Genomic DNA, 20,192 nt, shown 5'->3' on the forward strand with positions numbered 1-20,192 from the left:
ATAGGGAAAATTCTAAAAAATTAGATACGAAGGGTAGTCGTCGAATGGAGATGTGTGTCCTTCTACGTAGTGTTGCAACTCATTAAACCTATTTGTGCTATAAAGTAATTTCGTTAAACTGAAAACCCTTTTCAAACAGAGTTGACGGACCGGCTGGCGGGAGGTGAGCACCAGTAGGTGGGTATCTTGCGGTTACCTCCTTCTCTCCCGTCCTCAATGGCACTGTTGCTGGCAATGGAGTTGGTAAGGTAAAATTAAATTCACTGATTGTTTCGGCTACCGGTTCCCGCGCATTCGCCACCGGGGCGACCGTATTTGGTGGATGGTGACGCATCGGGAAACACCTGTACGATGGCGAAGGTAGTAGTGATTTGTGTTTCGCGCTCCACTGGTCACCTGCATCGTGTTGGTGGTGTTGCACCCGGCATGCAGATGCAATCCATGCCGTCGATCGAGCTTCCGTAGGCGTTCGCCGTTCGCCACTGTTGCTAATGGTTGTTACTGGTACGGCGGTATTGTTGTGCTGCTTTTTGCCGCTCCACTGCGTCGCCTTCGGTAGCAACGTCCAGATTAGCAGCAGATCCAACGATAACCACCAGGCTGATGGTGCTGCCAGTTGCCGCCGCGGTGAACTCGTATAATCGGCCGCAGACCGTTTCTGTAGCTGTACCTTGCGATGTTTCCAATATTGGTGGCGATTACCGTAATCGATAGCAGTGGGGACTGATGGAAGCCCACGGTACTGCCGCTCTGCCACTGGTTCTAGTTTGCGTGTTTTACTCCATCCCGGATGTGTCTGTAAGTGTTGGCTGCCCCAAGAGCTTCCACCGTTTCCGTAATTGTGCTGTCCTGCGTCAAGGTACGAACCGTCCCCATCGTACAAGGCTCGACTCTTCTGTGGCGTTGCTGCTGCTGGTACTGCTGCCGAAGGTTGCTGAGGGCACCGATGGCCCATTTTCGGTCATTCATCCCACAAGCATTGCTGTTTCTCCCGTACGTAGTACGAGTACTGATGGCACTTGCGACACGTTTTGATCCCGCACCGGTAGCTGCCACCGCCGTTGTTCTGCAGTGCGTTCTCCGGCTTGCCCTTGCAGTACTTCAACCCGCACGGGTACCACCCGATGCACATCTCCAGCGTACAGAGACACGGTGCCCAGATGGCACTGACGTCGCTGCAACGCGATGGAGCCGTAACGGTGTTCGCCGACGGGAACAACTTCACCGCCGATTCCAGTATGGATATCGATGATCCTACAACGAGAGACGAAAAAAATGAAAAGAGAAATGAAACCATGTAGTAATTGAAAATGGAATCGTAATAGAACGGATCCAGCTGCAGAGCATTACACTCCTTCCCTTAGTCCAAATGTGCAGGTTGTTGCTACTTCAAATTAATCCTCCAGGCTGCGGACTCCAACATCGAACCGGCATAGGCAACTCGACACAATGTAACGTTCGAGACGGAAATGAAACTAGTTCAACAGGAACCCATCGTCAGAGCAGTGGAAAAGGCTAATGATGCATCGTATATAACGCACTGGATGGACATGCGGGACGATCAGCCTGCATTAAAGTTCACATAATCAACTTGATGGTAGTGGAAAGGTACTTTTCATTAGGGTCACTAGCGGCCAATGATATTTCATTCATTAGTCGTTTTCAGGAACGACAACGGCGAAGGACAGGCTTTTGTTTGATAACCTGAACAAGGTGTGACAAGGTATATAGATAAATGCTGAATTGATGTTGTTCTTTATATCAATGGGGAGAAATGAATTAATTTGGTATTTCACGTCTACAGTTAAACTAGAGATCTGCGCACTGAGTTAGAGTGAGTGAGTGAGTTGAAACTTACATGTGAATCGATTGAGTTAACTCAGCACGAAGAGTTTTCATTAATTTTTGACCATACTTTATAGTTTCAAATCACTCACACATTGCACACGAGAAGCGACTCACTCACTCTTTTGAGATTCAGATTTGAGAAAGATTATGGAATCCCAAATATACTATCGAGTGATTTGAGACGAAAAAGATGTACATGTAGATGTGATGTAGATGTCGCTAGTCGAGTGAGAGTCGAGCAGAGAGTGAGTGAGTTGAAACACTAAAGAGTGATTCATTGATCGACATAGTCAACACTAGTCGAGGGTGTGTGAATTGCAACGCGTAAAAGGAATTGAAGGTTTAGTGAAGTATTATATTGATTAACTCTCAAAAATGTGAGCAAAAGCCCCGAATCCCTCTGCTACTTTGACTCAACTCACTCAAAAGAGTGATCATTGTCATCGCTTATTGGGATACAATCCAGTGGTGCACAATTTTCGTCATTGAATATATTAATTTCCCGCAAAAAAAGGCAAAACCCCAGAATCCCTCTGCTACTCTGACTCAACTTACTCAAAAGAATGATCATTGTCATCGCTCATTGGAATACACTCCAGTGTTGCACAATTTTCGTCATTGATTATGTTAATTTCCCGCAAAAAAAAGGCAAAAGCCCCGAATCCCTCTGCTACCCTGATTCAACTCACTCAAAAGAGTGATCATTGTCATCGCTCATTGGAATACACTCCAGTGTTGCACAATTTTCGTCATTGAATATATTAATTTCAATTAAGTGTTGAGTGTCCACACGGATAATCCGTCAACCGAATAAATAGCGTTCTATTGCAGATAGTTTTCTATTTCTACTTTTTGTATGACTTACTAGTCTTACATTCACAACTTATTTGCACAAAATGTGCTGGTTATTGGGAACCGGTTCAGATAATGCCTTCGTTCGACATTATTGTCCATGCAACAAGGAAAATTAATTTGCTCCAGCAGCAAGCCTGCCGGCACCTCAATTTACAAGCCTCAACCGTGGTTGACATGTTTGCGCTCTGAATGCTGCATAAAGCACACCGGTGCGCACGGAACAAGCTGTCGCACAAAGAAACAACCTGTCTGTGTGCAATGCGTGGGAACAACTTTTGCACTTAACACGCGGATCGCATGACATGTAGCGCCGCTGCGTGTACAGCAACAACCCGCACAGAACAGAACAGTGCTGAAGTCTGAGACCGGCCCGAAAATAGCTTCATTAAATCGTGCTTCAAGAACCGGACTCGCACCGTAACACCACGGACGCGTGGCAGCGAGGGAAAACCTGATACCTTGAAAATGTGGCTTACATCTCATTATGTGCCAGCGCTGGGGCGGAAATCACTCAATCGATCCGTCGCCGTCGCCATCGTCGTTCGGTGCTCGTTCGAGCGCAGGATTAGGCTCGCACATGCGATCCTGCCAATACCGACGACGTACAGCTGTCATTTTCTCAGCGCTGCATAATTTATAGCCAGTCGCCGGGCGTGGAGAGCCGCAGAAAGCAATGAACATCGTACGCGCACCCCGAGAAAACACGGTGGCCATCTTGAATAGCTTTACCGGATTTTCTTCCCCGTTTGTAGCGCCTTTCCTATAAATCTCCATTACGTGTGGTTAGCCTCTACTTGCCGATTCACACACACACACGCTGACCGCCTTTGTAAGCGCGTGGGAACTCCACGCGTAGCGTGCCTTTTGGGGCGGCTGAGAATGCAATCCACAACGACCCGGGATGAGGGATGAAGCACATCCTTTACAGTGCGCGACGGTAGAGAGCAGAACCAGTTTGACCCTCCATTTTCGGGCTAATCAATTATGGAGCTGGGATTAGAAATCGATAGCACAACCATTTACCGGCGACGACCATTACTGTCAGCTTAACGACGTAAGGGTTCTGGCAATGAGAGGGAAACATTATAACCCCACCTGTTCACCAGGGTTCACCGGGGTACCCTTTTGACCGGGAGGACCGGGCCAGAGTTCGCTTGTGCTTTTTGTGCATTCTCGCCAACAGGTCACCTTGTGTGGGTATACATTTTTAACAAAGCCGTCCGACGGTATCACCGTGTACGTCAATCGTCACCAAAGAGCAACCGGTTTTTGGGGACGGGATACATACTAATGCCTACACTATTGGTAACTTACATGACTGATGACCTACAGCCATAAAAGTAAAATGGCCAACGTTACAACCAAGGTTGTTGACAACTATTCTTGCTATTTCCGGTACAACCATCCTTTAACTGCCACGGCCATATTAAAGACAAACATTCCGTTTCATATTTGCCCTGTCCCTGCAACCATCGCTAACTGTAAAAAATGTAATCAATCATGCTTGATGAGTTGCCATTATGATTTATTGCGGACAAATTTGCACGGTACAATACTTCCACGCGTAAAAAAAAACCCCGAATAAAGCAGCACCTTCAGTAAATGGGCAGAACGAGTACGTAATACAGCTGATAAAATAGCTCTGCGTGTGTATTGCCTCAGACACACACCGGAATCAAATCCCACACACGTTACTTTTTTGCCCACGAGCAACAATTGTCAATCAAGTGCTAGTGGAAGAATAACTTCTTCACCTTGCAAAGAGCGTTTCGGTTGTCGACTGTGAGTCCCGACCGCCGGAAGTGATTCCGTTGCTGTTCGTTTCGAAATAACTTTTCTTTCACATCTGAATCATATTTTCGTGCCCGTAAATTGTGTTTGCGTTTGCTTCTCGCACTGTAATGGTGGCCATTCTCGACGCTGGTTTGAAAATAAAAATATAGATGCGCCAATGCTTCGTTCGGTGCTGCTGCCCGTGGGGTAAATATGCATCTTGTTCCGAGGAGGCACCTTTGGTATGAGCGCTCTGATGGCGGAAGATCCGCTGGAGATACGTCCATCTGAATGATGACAATCGACATTTGCTTCCTGCCCGAACGTACTAATTTGATATTAGGTTTTTATTACGTTCTCCTTTCGATCATCGCTACCCTGAAGCAGTTTGGCATGAGCGTGTGCATCAAGAGTTCCGTCGAAACTGATTCCCCAGAAAATACACACCCATACACACTTAAAGTTTTCTTTTTTTAGCCCCTCAAGCAAGTATGCTCTAAAAAGACCACATACACATTTCAAAACACAACAAAGACACCTTGGCACGGACTGAAACTTCATTATAGCGCCACCACAAACGATGCTTTGAGAAATAAAAGATATTTTATTTCTCCCATGATCGAAAATCTAGAACATAGGAAAATCGTATCCTTTGCTTTAAGCGAAACAACCCTCCCGACCCGACCAACTGCACAGCGTACAGGGAAGAAATAAAATGAACATTCAATTCATTCGCGTACCAACCAGGCACACAAATGTGAACGATAGCAGGAAATTGGAGCGCCAATGTCCTGGCCGATCTAACGGGCGGGCTCTGCCCGAGAGGGACGATGTCGATGCTACGGTGCGCCAGGTCTCCGGAACGGATAGCAATAAAACGACGATACAACGAATCAATAAATTTCATAAACTGTGGGCATAAAATAAATAAATTATTACCTTTTAAAAGCGGTTTCAAGTGAACGTGCATTACGTACATGCGTATGTGTGTAGGTAGGTGTGCAAGTGTATTAGTCTGTGGGTAATTCAGCCGAGGATGGTTGTGTGCTTGCGCGTGTCAGATGAATTGGAATCGTTACGCAGTTTATTAGCTCGATCGATCGTTCGATCTACGGATGGATGGAACAGCATTAATGATGCTGGATGCGTTCGTTTGCTAGTTGTGGAAAATTGTGCCGAGTAGGAAAGATCTAACAGCTATTGAGCTGGTGTGTGGCGCTTTGATGTTCAAACCAAGGGACACTCTCGGGAAAAAGCCGACCTCAAAACCAACGCGGATAGAAAGTATTGGCTGGGGTACACTATGGGTTTTTGGCAGATTTGTTGGAGAATTTATTTGCTGTACAAATTATGGCACTCAAATGTTGAAGTGAGATATTATTTTAGGAACAAAAATATTATCATTGAACTAATATTCTGGCCCCAATAGCACAAACCGATTAAACATCTTTGCAAACGAAGCATTCTTTGAGTAAAGTTTGACAATATTTCCACCAAACTAGCGAATGTTATTTGCCCATAATGCTCCCACAAACGAAACCCGCCGCCGGAAGAAAGGACACTGAAAATGCTCATAAAATATGATAAACGGAAATTCGAAGTGTATCCTAGTATATTGAGTATTTGGTAGAAACGCCAGCCAACACGAATGGAGCAATCAAGCCGGGAGCCATTTATTGCCGACGATGAGATGACTGTTATTATTATTTTTTTCCGCTGGAACTATATATAGCCGTGGGATTGGCATGCTAAGCTGCCCTCACCAACGGGATGTTTCAGTCGTTGGAAGAGATCTGTGGGTTATGTTCTAAATTCGAAGAAAAACGTATCTGTTTTCTTCTGCGAATGCTGAACAAAAATATTATTTCAGATAGAGGAAGCTTTCGGCGGACGTTCATTGTTGCGAGTTAAGTGCATGGATAATGTTTTCGAAAATGAGTATATGAACAGTACTGTTGTTTGTTCGATGCTAAACTAGCCTTTTTTCACATTTTTCAGTAGTACATGACAAGCCGCTATTGTTTGGAATAAGCGTTTGGTTTCATGTGATCAGTACGGGTCTTTTCTCTTGTCAATTTCTTGCTCTGTGAATGGTTTTGGTCTGAGGAACACAAACTAGATTTGTTTGGAAAATCGGCCACTACATCGCTTGATAGTTCCATAAATGTTTTCCGACCTGTTTTCAAAATCTATATGATGTTATTGAAACATTAAACAAAGACCAAATATTGTATTCAATATTGGCAGAGAAAAAGAGAACTGTGACTGTCACCCGAAAAACGGATGACACATCGTTGAACATGATAATAAATATTTATTAATTAGTAGTTAATTTAAATTAAATTTAAAATTAAAATTCTTTAATATTGTAAAACAAACTGCATTGTTAAAATATTTCTTGCCTTAGCATATCGGACAGAATATTACAACTATGTATATTAAATGATTATTTAAACTGTTGGAACTTCCAGCAAGATTTATCTTATATAAATGGGATTTCGAAAACAAAACGATTAGATTGCCATGCCTACTTCTTGAAATAATTATATTTGGATAATGTTAGTCTTCTCCTATCTCACAAATAAGAATAGAATAATAATGTAATCTTTGTTCTGTCAAGTATCAGCTCCCTCTCTCTATTATTCATACAATTTGCCTAGAAAGCTTCGACCTGGAAAAGCACTTCGCATTTGAGCAGGGGGAAAATTTACAAAATAAGCATACTCCTTAACGGCCAGTGGATAATTCACCAAGCACGCGCTGCAAATATGCCACACTTCAGTAATTACCCTCTGCTAAGAAGGTACTACCACAACGCAAGAATTGGAGTAAACTCCATCCATGGGGTCACGCAGGACACGCTGAATCTGACCAACCGGATAGGTCTGGTAATGACAAAATAAACGCTAGACAAACCCCAAATCCGACCCGCAAAGGAAATGCGGAAAAGTACCGTCCAAGCGGTTCAGCAACATCCAAAACAGAGCGAGAAAAAAAACCCGCTCCTTAAATCAACTACCACACCGACAGGATAACGAGGAGCAGGATGAACAGCCGAAAGCGGACAAAAAACCACTCGCACCGGCAAAACCCACTGTTTGAACTGACCTCTCGAGTGGAAAAGCTCTTTTCAGAAATGGAAACCGTTCCGGCCATCTCACTGCTGCTGCTGTTGCTGCTGCGTGGGGCCGGAGGGATGGACGCAGCGAAGCAGGTCAACGTGGGAAGAACGCACAACCAAGAGTACGTTGTAAATCGTTGTAAAAAGGGGTTATTCACGTAGAAGGATAATAGCGTTTGCAGTTGGACAGGACAGCGACGTGCGGCACGTTCTGCTCCGGTGCAGATCGCTTCTCCTATCAACGCGACCCGTAGCAGCAGAACGTCAGCAGATCCACGGCACGGTCCAGTTGTCCTTGCGGAGTAGAGTTTCGGTCCGCCCGGTGAAACTAAATAAAATTCCAATTTAAATATTTCCAGTTTGTGATTTTTGCCGTCATCGTCATCATCATCACCATCATCATGCTGGTCACAATGCTTCGCTCGGGGCCGATTGTCAACGAGATGGAAATCGGAAGCTTGTGTTGGGGTTTTTTTTTTTACAAAAGTTGGTCCGAATATTATTTTTCTAGAGCGAAACTTTGCTTCACCGTGAGGATGCATCGATTACCAACAGTTATACAGAGGGCTTTCCGTGACGGAGTGGGATGGAAAGTTATACAAATAGTTTCATAAATAATGCCTGTATTTTCCGTTCAATTCGCAGTATTTGCTGATGTATTTTAAAATGCTGTCAGATATTCAGCTGATAAATCAGCTGTCAGATATATGGGGCGGCTTGGTGGTTTATGGTAGCGGTGCCAGTCTTCACACGACAGGACCGGTCCAAAATCCCATCTGCCCTGACCGCTACGGGTAAATAATGTCAAAGAAAGCGGATATGGAGGCCTAAAGCTCTTGAGGGTGTTGTGCCGATGAAGAAGAGTCAGATATTCAAGGACTTTTAAGAGATTTGGTCAATAGTTGTGCTGTAATGCAAGTATCGTCACTCCAGGAATGTTGCCCTCAGTCTTTAATTATTTCTTCCCTCCCGAAAAACGTGTCACTAATATAAATAACGCAAACAACATTCCATTTCAACAACGTTCCTCCGCAACGTTCGCACGTGATGCGCTTACCTGGCAGCTCGGCCCACGCCTTCAGGTCAACGTCGCGCACGTACGTTGCCTCCGGTGCTTCCACGCAGAACGGTGCCACGTGACGTGAGATTGGCATGGCACGGTCCAACAGCACCCAACCGGTCATCGTGTAGTTCTCCTTCCCTCGGTCCTCTTCCGGCGTTCGGATTGTGCTGGGGTTTTTCTGCAGAAGATGCAAGAGCAAATGGAAAATAAAAGTGAGCATACCTCGCAATGAGACCAACTGCAATACAATGTGACCGACGGTGACCGGGAACCGTTTCATCGAGCACTACGCAGCCACCGGCACCAACGTCATCTGATGACGACACGTGATGAAGCGCGGAGCGAAGCATGCAACCGTTGAAAAAGCATAAATTATATTCAACTGAACCCCGGGGTGGTGGTACGGTGCAGGTTCGTCGACTGTTTTGTGATTATGGTGATTTTGTATTTAAATGTAGTCGATTCGCTAAGAGCCACAACTGCAGATAAGAAGCAGCCGTTCAGGTCTGCTGCGCTGAATTAAATTCGAATCAATGAAAGAATTCATTATTTCACGATTGTACACGTGCTTTTATTCATGTCTTTTTTTAACAAAGCAGAGATTTGAAAAATTAATTCATCGAATATATTATTTGGACAAGTAATGATAGGGTCATCGAGTCAACGATAGCTGGCAAATTGTGCTTTAATAGGTAAAAGGAAAAAGAAATCAAATTCTAAATTTCGTTTTCTTATCACTAACTCACATCAAAATATAGGTAGGGGTGTTCTAAAAAAAAAATGTCTGAATTAACCCTCCACAATATCTATTAAAAATCAGTTGTTTCATTTCACTTTTTCACAAACAAAAATACAGTGAAAGTTCAGAATTTTAATCAAACAACGTAAGGCGCCAATCTATCATCGGTATTACATTTCCCCATCATCATATTTTCCCCCTCCAGCTTAACAGCAGAAAACAGAATTAATATTGAATGATTACTTCCGATAGCTGCAGCTTCCGTTGCTATAGCATCCGTAACAAGTCGGAGCTAGACGACTCGAAGTCAGGAATGATGAACAGCTAAAGGCATTTTTTAAAAAATGCATAGTTGGAAAAGCAAAAAAAACGAACAGAGCGAAAATAATACATCCGGAAGTTCGTTTTATGTCAGAAACTTTTCTAATAAGTCACACGTTTGGCTCAACCGATGCTCCCCGCCATGCATTGGCGGAACTTTGCGAAGATCCAAAAGCTGTTGTCGCAAACTTTCTTTCAATAGCGTTCCTTCTCGCACCATGGAACCGTTGTATTAGTTTTAATAGAGTGGCCGTGCAATGGAGCTCCAGTTCCGCAGTTCAGCGCCAAGGAAAATTCGCCTTTCGCCAAAGCAAAAGAATTTCAATTTACTCGCTGAAGCGTTTAACACCAAGACCATCAACGGTTATATAAATATTCTTCAAGATATCCAAGTAATAATGCCAGCACGACAGCAACGAAATATTAAAGCTTTATATTTCGTTCCAACAAACAATATGGTTCAGGGTTATAATATCAAAATTATGCTCGTCATGACTTCTACAAAGATCTCCGTCGGATAAAATTTTATTTTCAATTCTATCTACTAGGGGACGGGTACTGGATGCAAAAAATGGATCTGAAACCCAAACTACCTATATAAATCTTATCTTGCTTATGCCAACTCAATCACGCTACCAATATGTCAATACCGCTTGGGACAGTTTGCTGTTCGTCGGTTGAAAATAATTGGCCCGAATATACTTTTATATAGCGACAAACTCACGTCTACGTCTGCATCTCAAGGTCTCAATTCAACTTGACACATGTCTTCACCTACATCACACAGTCAGCCAGCCAGTTCCATTGAAAAAAGCAACGGAAGAAGAGCCGACGCCTGTAACGGAAGTGATTGTCACAGGAAATTACTCCCCCAGTAACGACACGGATTACTCCCACGAAGAATATCGAGAGTGCCGCACTGAAGGGCCCAGATTGGGGTGAAGCTAACGCTCTACGAACGCGCCGATTCCAGTGTCAAATGATGCTCTTCTTTTCCTTACTTTCTACACACATACACACACAAAATCATTTGCCGTTACGCTTGGGATCTGTTCCCTTACCCATTGTCGATGAAGCGTTTTCTCGATGACGTGACACAGTGAAGACACTCTGAACTCGCGTGTAAACTAAGACCCATTCGACAGACAGATCCACCAAGGACGTAAGATGTGTGTGTGTGTTTTTTTTTAACTTACAGTAGAAAGAAAATTGATATTCCTTACCTGTCGTAGTTTTACCATCGCATCGGCAGTGATGAAATCTCCTTTCTGGAATTTGGTCACGAAGCACATCACCTGATACTGGCTCTGCCCCCGTTCTTCCTCACCGAGCACGAGCGCCTTCAGTACCTGCACTTCCTGTAGATAGATAAGAAAAGAAGGAAGACATCGTTTGGTAAGACTTCGATACAGTGTTCAATAGTGTGAACGGAAGGAATCGACGAATAAAGATGCTCTTACTGCCTAACTTTTAAGTTTATTTTTAAAACACTTTAGATGTATTTCGGAAAAAGTCTTCCCATACAAACCGTACAGAATACAGAAAGTATTTTCATAATTTACTCGTCCCAGCTTATAATGTCCATAAGCGTATTCCAATATCGCGAACTGCAAACGACATTGTACTAAACCGCTATGAATAATTTACTCTATTAAGTGGTAGAATTAATCATCCCTTCCAGTAAACAATTCCAAACATTTCCAAAACTGAACCATCCCTACAGGACCCACACTACACTACAAACACCATGAATTGATCAAAGCGAACCACCCATTGACGTGCCACCAGCGGTGAAATGAATTCCAATGCTTCGATGGTCCGCTGATACGAATGCGTATGGGAATTTCACACAACTTTGCCAGCTGCGTTGCAAAACTCCGGCCAGGTGGAAACTTTCATTCCTTGCGGAAAGCTTCACGGCCCGGCCCGTTCGATCGGTATCGGGCGATTGTCGCTTTTCCGTCCAACTGAAAACGAGTCTCCCGAACAAAAGTGCGTCGCAACGAATGTCCACAGCACACGGTTTCTTCCGATGATGCGGCTACCGGACAAACAGAGCAATGGAACGCGAACAGGACACGCAAGAAGCGTAATTTAATCGGATTTCGATGCTGTCATCATACATCACACAAAAACGGCACGTCTCGAATTCGATACACGAGATTGCGTTAGCCCCGCCATTGCAGGGTTTGGCTTGCAAAGCGTCACCTTGTTGAAGAATGGCATCTTTCACCTGATGGGGGTTGTATTTTTCGCTCCCATCCCACCATCCCTCGTCACTTGGTACCTCGTTTCGGTGATGTATACCCCATACAGCTTCCTGACGACCATTTGTTAACGTCGAGAAGATGGACCATCGGATCCGACCGATGAATGGGTCTCTTCTTCTACTCGTTGGGTACGGATCAGCATGAAGTTCATTCTTTCGCAAGAGTGGGTATTGTGGGCAACAAAAAAAACCAACGAGGTAACGTTGAAACGAATCGTGATTCGTAGTGCACGACAGTGCCGGGACAGAAATCTGGCTGAATCAACGCTGGTCCTGAATGCACATACGTTTCTGCACAAACGGACAAATCATAGCCGCAAGTCATAAAGCTTTCACTTTGTGAAACAGAATCCTTTTGCGCCAGCCGGACCGGCAACGGTTCCGAGAGAGAGACCCAATCGAGTTTCCTGGTATCGTACCCTTGAACGTATCGGTAGAGCATTTTGCAGAACGAGGACATCGACGCCAGATTGTGATGGAAATATTCAACGGAAGTTTCGGAACGCCGTTGCATACGTCGAGTGCAAACCGGGTACCGCTCCAGGAGTAACATCTTTAACACTGTGCTGACAGCTGTCTCCATTAGACAACGTTCTGGTGTGCCTTAATTTCATCAAGCTGATTTTCAACGGAACAGACATTTTTGCTTAATTTGACTACGTGTTAACTGTACCTGTGCATGATGTTTCTTGGTATGTATTTAGTTCGAAAAATGGAACAAACTATTTTGTGTCTAGATTTTGCGCATTTGCCCATTCCAAAAGCTGTTAATTTAAAGCTACAACAGTAGAACAAATTGTATTTTTGCTAATATACAAACACATTAAGGTATTGTCATAAGCAATTTTGTTGGCTCATATCTATTGCAACGAAGAAGCCTTCATGCAAAGTATTTCCATTAGCCCACAAATTGGGGCACAATTTAGATGATAACCCTATTAGCAGGTGCTCAATTAATTTTTACAATCACACTGCACACCAACATCCCAACTCAAATTATGCACACAGCCACGGCCAACCGCCAACAGCTATCGAGATGGTCTCATCCAAAAGTAATCAAAACCTTTCGGTAAATATATTCCCAGCCCAGAAATCGATGCAAATTGAAAGAGGAAATCCTAACACAATATTTACATTCTTTTCGTGAATCTCACCTTACCTGTTTCGGCTGCTCGGCGGTCGAAAGGTACGAGTGCTGGAAACGGATTTTACATTGCTACAGTACCACACCCTTTGGCGCAATGAAAGCAATTCACCAGCACTGGCGTCGGGATATTTGGTTGATCTTAATTGAATTTCTTGAACTCGAGGTTGGGTTCAATTGGAAGGAAGCGTTCCCGATAATCGAGCTTGATGCAATGCGTACCCGGAATACCTTCAGAATTGGCCAAATTTGATTACTCAGTACTGATCATTCAGAAGGCAATCGATGGATTGCCTGTTATAAATGGCTACAAGACGAGGAAATTCTGCTTCACTGCAATTTACAACAGCGAGCTGACATTTATTCTTCTAGAAAGCACGTCGTCGTAGAAAATGTATAAATAACTTTCAAATTCTTAAATGTCACGCTCGTAACACTCAACTGTTGCAACAGGTTTGTCACGAGCCACAAAAAAACGGTATTGCCTTTTAGAAGAAATCCCTTTTGCGGGTGCTGCCCTTTGGCGAAACAAGTAAAGTGAAGATTTTCGTTCAACCGCAACCGCACAAAAAAGACCACATCAACGACCGAGACAACAACATCCACCACCAGAGTAAGGGACGTAAAAAATATTGGTCAGAACAGAAGAAGCAGAACAAAAAAAAAATACTCCCAACAAGCCACATCCCGGGTGGGTAAATTGTCCTGAAGTGAAAATAATTTTCACTCCGCTTGATAATAGTTTAATAGTGCTGTGAATAATTAATTTCCCACCACAGTACATCTCTTCCACTGCACGTTGTACGGTATCGGTCTGTAGTGAGTGTAGAAGTTAGGAAAAACTAACCGGTGCCTGTCCTGCTTTTCCCCCGTTTTGACCCACGGCAAACATTAACAAGCGCCACCCAACGGAATGCAGAACGGAAACGAAACTTTACTCCTTTTTTTTTTTAAACCACACCAAGGCGGAGTACATCATTTGGAAAATTTTCCTGCGAAGCACCAAATTACTTTCGCACACCAGTTGCAAAGTTGACGATCAGTTTTCCTCCAAAGTGTTGGGAATTTTGAATCGGGTAAAAAGGATAATCTTGGTAAGTTACCAGAACTGGGGAACAGGCGGGAAATTAAAAGTTCGCGAAAAGCAGAGAAAGAAAACTGTGGAACAGATTGTTCCGAGTTAACGCAAGTTAACGATACTTTGATACTATATGGAGCAAGTTTCCCACATGTGAACAACTGATGCATGAATTTCTATTACAGAAGTTGATGTAGGAATTTCTATCAATACAATCACGCGACCCGATTTACTTTAAATTTTCATCAGGGATTCTCAACCAATTTACTAGTACTTAACATGAGCTATTCTTTTAAGTTTGGTTTCCGTTTCGATTCAATTCTGGCATACATCATTTTTCATCTTTCAATTTACTTTAAATATTAAATTAATACTTAATATCGATACAGTAGACTTTGTACCTATGTCCCCAACATAAATTTTACAACAAACACCAAAACATGATAAATTAGTTTCACTCTTCTCCAATTCGTCTTAACCATAGATGGATCGGTAGAATCCACTCTAACCCAATTGCATTGGTTTAATATTTATATCCCATTACGTCCTTCACGGACCAATAATTCTATTGAACACGTTTCAAAAACCTTTCAAAAACATCGTAATAAACCATACTCTAATCCGTTATTACAGGTAGCAACGGTATCGTTAAATCAAAAATAGCTCTCAAGTCTTAAAAAAAGCAATCCCTCTTAATGGTGGAATTTAGCCCTCAGCATTAGTGTTAAAATGTTACTACACGCGAAAAACCGAACCGAGGCAAAAAAGGCAAACTTCATTAATCCAGCACCGGCCGAGTTGCTTCCCTTGCTGGCACTGACGCTCACCGCTTCCATTCAACGGTTACCCATTTCGCATCGAACATTACCTTCCCACGGTGGTACAAATTTTCCGGTGCTAAAAATTGAGGCAATATTTTTTCCACAACTTTTGCACCCTTATAATCTTTCGAAATGTTTTTTTTTGTCGGTGGTTTCAATGTGATGGGTTTAGGAATTTGCACATTTATTCGCTTCATCCGTATTACATTTCGTACCAACGACCACCGTCAAAACCACACCAAACAAAACGTAAAAACTCAATCCACGAGATGTGATGCTTTACATCGAATTGCGGATACCAACGAACATGGTTGCCAAGCGAGCATTCATGTTAATGGAGCACCTTTTCAGCCATCAAGATCTTATACCTTTCAGCGATGCTGTAACTTTTCCGTCACAACGTTTCCAGTGTTGAAGGTGGATTAGAAACAGAAGGGACCATTTTTCGACTATTTCCGAATATATTTCTAATAGCGTTGGTTGTAAGTCGGAAAGAGCAACACTAATCCAACAGTATCTTGTGCACGTGATGTGCCATATTTGGCACGGTAGTTCCTAGAATGGCAACCAGCAACACACCAAGCAAAAAATTATTATCCGACATATTCGCTATTTTATATCCCATCTTTCCAAAACCTAGCTTAGTTTCCATTCCCGAATGAAAACGGGAAAAAATGGGTTTCATTCAAAAGGTTCCGTGCTGGACTTGTGGAATCATACCACCCCGTCACCTTTTTGGATTTTTTTCCATTTCCTCTGTTTCATCCACATTCGCCACGAATTTTTCATACCCACACTCGCAACCTCAACGATTCACGTAGATTTGTTGATTTTCCTACAAAATGGCCAACGATTTTCTTTTAAATTTTTTTTTTCCAAACAGAAAAAAAAACTCTTTCCTTTGATTTTGTTACTTGAGTATTCAAAGCTGTTGGGCTAGATTTGCTTCTATCTCCGTGTCGTCATGTGTTCATTCGCAATCTTCTGCTTATTACACTGTCCCGCCGTTACCGAAAAGCTTTCCTACCGTTAAATAGCAGCTGCCTAGCGTCATTGTGTTGGTCGAACTTCTTATGGACGGATTTAGGGGTTTATTATCCGAGGCAAACATGTTGGTCGTCTTATGACGCTTTATTAGTGAAAAGACTAAAGAGAGAAGCAGCAACAACAAATAGGGACGATGCTGCTAGGGCAGGATGCCCTTGGGTGTGGAAACGAAAATCATTTGCTGATGTGAACGCTTCTGGGGTTTACCCGAATACGAGCTCTCTGTTTAATTCCATATTTGTTGATTTAGGGTTCGCAATGCGCTATTACTGCCCCGGTGGCCTAAAGTGTGAATGACGGCACTAAACAAATGATTGTTTACTGCAGATTACTTAAGATAATTCTTCTCGTTAAAACCCCTTACGGGTGTACAACATAATAACGTTCGACTGATTCCACTGAACCACTTAATCACACACTGATCAGTATTGATGTGCAAAGAAACCATTAGAAATTTGCCATATAGTCCATTTCATTGTAGTAATTTCCATAAAAATATATATTTATTGGCCAATTTTAGCAACACTCACAAGAACTGTAAACTTTAAATTTCAATTGTACTTCCAAGGTCTTATATCGATTTATTTTAAATTACTTATCTCTTTATTAAGCTCTTTTTGTACTCCAAATAAAAGTTATTTTTTCATAAAATTTAATTTACATTCGAAATTGAACAAACAAATGAAGAGATCTATCCTCGCTCTGAATCTAACCAATTCTATCTCAATCCTCTAAAATGAACTCACTGTACTCGACACCAACCCAAGCGACATCTACATTTAAATGAATAAATTGCAAATTCCTCTCGCAATACACAACATTCCGGGCAGCTGGCGCCCGGATAGCAAAGTGAATTTTGCACGGAAACAGTCGAAACATTCCTGACATGCCACGCACCAAAACTAGCGACAGGATATTTTTATCGCCAGCCTGACGAACCGGCTGCCCTTTCACTCGGACTGTATAACCGAATGACATCGACTCTATTTAAACACTCTCTGCTAGATTATAGCGAAAATTCGGAGCAACAAATTTTATTTTGTACACCTCCATTTTGTAAGAGCCCGGTCCATCCGTCGAACTTAACGAAAGAATGCTGTTAACAACAATCAACAACGAGGGGAAAAAAACTCCCAAAAACAGTTCCATTCCCAACGTAGACGACAATTTCGAAAACCCTCGCCACGATCACAAACAATGGAGAAATATTGCTCTCGCGAGCACTCGAACACTCCGCCAGCGTGCCAGGCATTCCAATCTCGATCGGTGCGGTGCGAAAATTCATTAAAACTTTCCCGTCTCGGGTGGCCACTGCCGCGAGGTGAGAACTTTGGTGTCTTTAAAAATGTGCGAAAAATGACTTTTTTCACCTTTCCTCCACCATTGGCGGGAGCGTTTCGGAGATGCGAAAGCTTCCAAAAAGGTGATGGAAGGAGTGGCTGGTTGTTCAGGCGGTAGTCTTTTAAAATACCGAGACAACACCGTCATCACCCGGACCGGGCCCGGTCTGCTGGAAGATGAATAAAAACGTCATGCAAAAGACATGCTCTGCCGTCTTTTATCTTCATTATCGTCAACGACGACAACGTACCTTGAAAGCAACCTGCGATCACCCGGCCAATGATCTGAGTGAAAAATGGTGCTGTCACGCACCCGGTGAACCTATTAGCTCTAAAACCACCACTAGAGCTTAGACTGTTTCCTACCTTCGGTAGAAAAACTGAATAAAATGAAAAATCTCTCTCCCACAGGAGCAAACAGTGAAAGCTGAACGTTCAACATTGTGGTCGCAAAACATGAATCAACCTTAAGAAATACAAAAACCATGCCATGTGTCTTTCCGAACAACTTTGCGAAAGTCAAACACAGAATGGTGAAAGTTTCATAAAGTCATAAAAAAGTTCCCCCAAAGTCAGCCAGCTTCCTCATGTCAGATGATTTATTTGCGAGGAAGCGTAGAGTGTGCAGACAATGCAGGTAAAGCACTTTTAGAAATAAGTTCAAAGTTTCATAATGCGAATGTTAAAGAATTATTAGAAACTATAAATCATAATCTGATCCCGATGGATGAAATAGCTTTAATTTATTGTGTAAAATACATAAATTCATAAAAATCCCTTGTGTGTGCCTACCTGCAGGACTTCTAAAGCATTCCTGGTACACCTTTCATACAAACCTTTGTACATATTTAAAGACGAAGCGAATAATTTCCTTTTAATGAATAACCTACAGTCGGCAATAAGAAAAAAATGTCAATTTTCGGCGTCCTACTACAACCTCCTCCATTCTAAACTGCACACTGCAACTCGTAGGAAACAATTAATAATGAAACGTCCGTCCAGCAGGGACCATAAATTAAAACCACCGCTGCAAAGCCGACACCACCGGAAGGAGCACGAAGTCAATCATTTTAGTTTTCTTCATTAGGCACGAAAAGCTCACCATCAGCGTCCATGTGCCGGGCACCGGTGACGGTAGCTCCCAACAAGCCACACCATGTGCTTCGAACGGCTTCATTAAGCGATGCACGAATACAAGCTTCACCCAAAAACCGGGCCGACGATCGACGGCGTTACCGGCCCACTGACTTCAACTCTCCATCCCTAACGCGGCTAGGAACACGTTTGATTCCGCTCGCTACCAATGGAAAATCCTTGAAACAACTTGACCCGGGCCATCACGGACAGCAATAAGAATGGCGTAGGGTGAAAGCCCACCCAGCACTCGGTTACCGGTTGGACATTTCGCGGAAAACTCTTCCCACAACGAATCACTGCTCGATCCGGATCAATAGACCAACCGCTCCCGGTACTCACCCGGCAGTGCAACAGGTTGCACACACCGGTGACGTCGACCGTGCGATAATATCAAATGATTATCCACAAATAGTGGAGCTTAGCACAAAGGGCACACGTTTGGCACACAAACACACACTGGTCGGATCGATCGTTGCCACCGATGTGTGTTCCGGCTGTGCGCCATGATGTGCAGGGCACTACGTGAGGCAAACCTTTTGCCGAGATAGCCTTCGGCGCCCCAATCTGAGCGATATCCGGTGCAGGAGTTCATCTACCGGTCGGAGCATTAGCAATGGATCACACGTTCGCGGCTAGTGTGCTTTCCTTTCCACCCGTTTTTTTCACTAACGATAAAGAAGCAGAGCTTAGTGAGCAACCGTAAAAGGGTGGCTTCTGCAAAAGATTTTCCTACACAATGTTGTACCATATTTCTCGAAACCCGCACTGCACTGCCTGACAGTGATAGTGCGATGGAATGCGATTGCTATCGTTGCTGATTTTCTTCCCAAGCCAAACGAAGAAACACCTTGTAAGGAGAAACTGAAAAGCGTTCCTCGAATTTGCACTAGCAAACAAAGGTCATAGCAAATGATGCAAAAACTAAGGCAGGGACGCGACTCAGACTCGGGACGGGGCACGTTGAATAAAAAAAATTGTTAACTCCTTTATTGGCTCACGGGAACAAGTTGCAAACACGAACTTCGACTGAATGCGCAAAAAGAAAGAAGAAAAAAATCTTACTAGTCTGCCGAACACAACTACATCAAACAGCAAGATTGATCGTTTCCGGTGGAATGGTGGGAAAAAAAGAAAAACAAACAAAACAAGCAAATTCTTAACCTCCCTTTTTCTATTCCTGCTATAAACGACATATTTTCATCGATGTTTTGCGGATGGCTCGTTCCGTGTTCTCTCCACCAGGTTTGAGACTATTCTCATTTCTTTTGGAGTTAAATTCTTCCGGAAATTTGTTCACCTGCACTGTACGCATTTTTCCCCCTCTTTTCCAGTCGAATTGGTTCACTCACCATTCTTTCACTGCTTTCAAATGTAGCTTTGAAGTTTTGTTCGGTAAACTTTTTTTGTTCAAAGGTTTGTTCTAGGTTTGCATTCGACATTCTCTGTCCTATGCAGAAAAAAGCCGTCTTTGATGTTTTGGATGCATTTTATTCTATCCTGTTTTTTGTGTGTTGCTATTGTTTTGTCGATAGGAACTGTTTGTTGGCCATTGAATGCAATAGAGGAGTTCTATCTCTACCACACAATTTTTCAACCACGAGAAATACATCAAATGTTTTATCAAATCGATAATATT

The 20,192-nt window shown here is 43.1% G+C and overlaps 1 protein-coding gene across 1 annotated transcript in view; it reads right to left on the reverse strand.

Annotated features, from left to right (window-relative positions):
• Positions 1–961: 961 nt before the first annotated feature.
• The window catches only part of LOC128711919 (out at first protein), a 48,595-nt gene continuing 29,364 nt past the window's right edge, over positions 962–20,192 (reverse strand). Inside the window, exons 3-5 of the mRNA XM_053806811.1 lie at positions 10,944–11,078; positions 8,655–8,838; positions 962–1,254 (exon numbers count right to left, since the gene is read on the reverse strand). Coding sequence (XP_053662786.1) covers positions 962–1,254; positions 8,655–8,838; positions 10,944–11,078 — 612 coding nt within the window. The remainder of the gene's footprint in view (positions 1,255–8,654; positions 8,839–10,943; positions 11,079–20,192) is intronic.

The sequence above is a fragment of the Anopheles marshallii genome, chromosome 3, assembly GCF_943734725.1.
Source record: "Anopheles marshallii chromosome 3, idAnoMarsDA_429_01, whole genome shotgun sequence".
Lineage (NCBI taxonomy): Eukaryota > Metazoa > Arthropoda > Insecta > Diptera > Culicidae > Anopheles > Anopheles marshallii.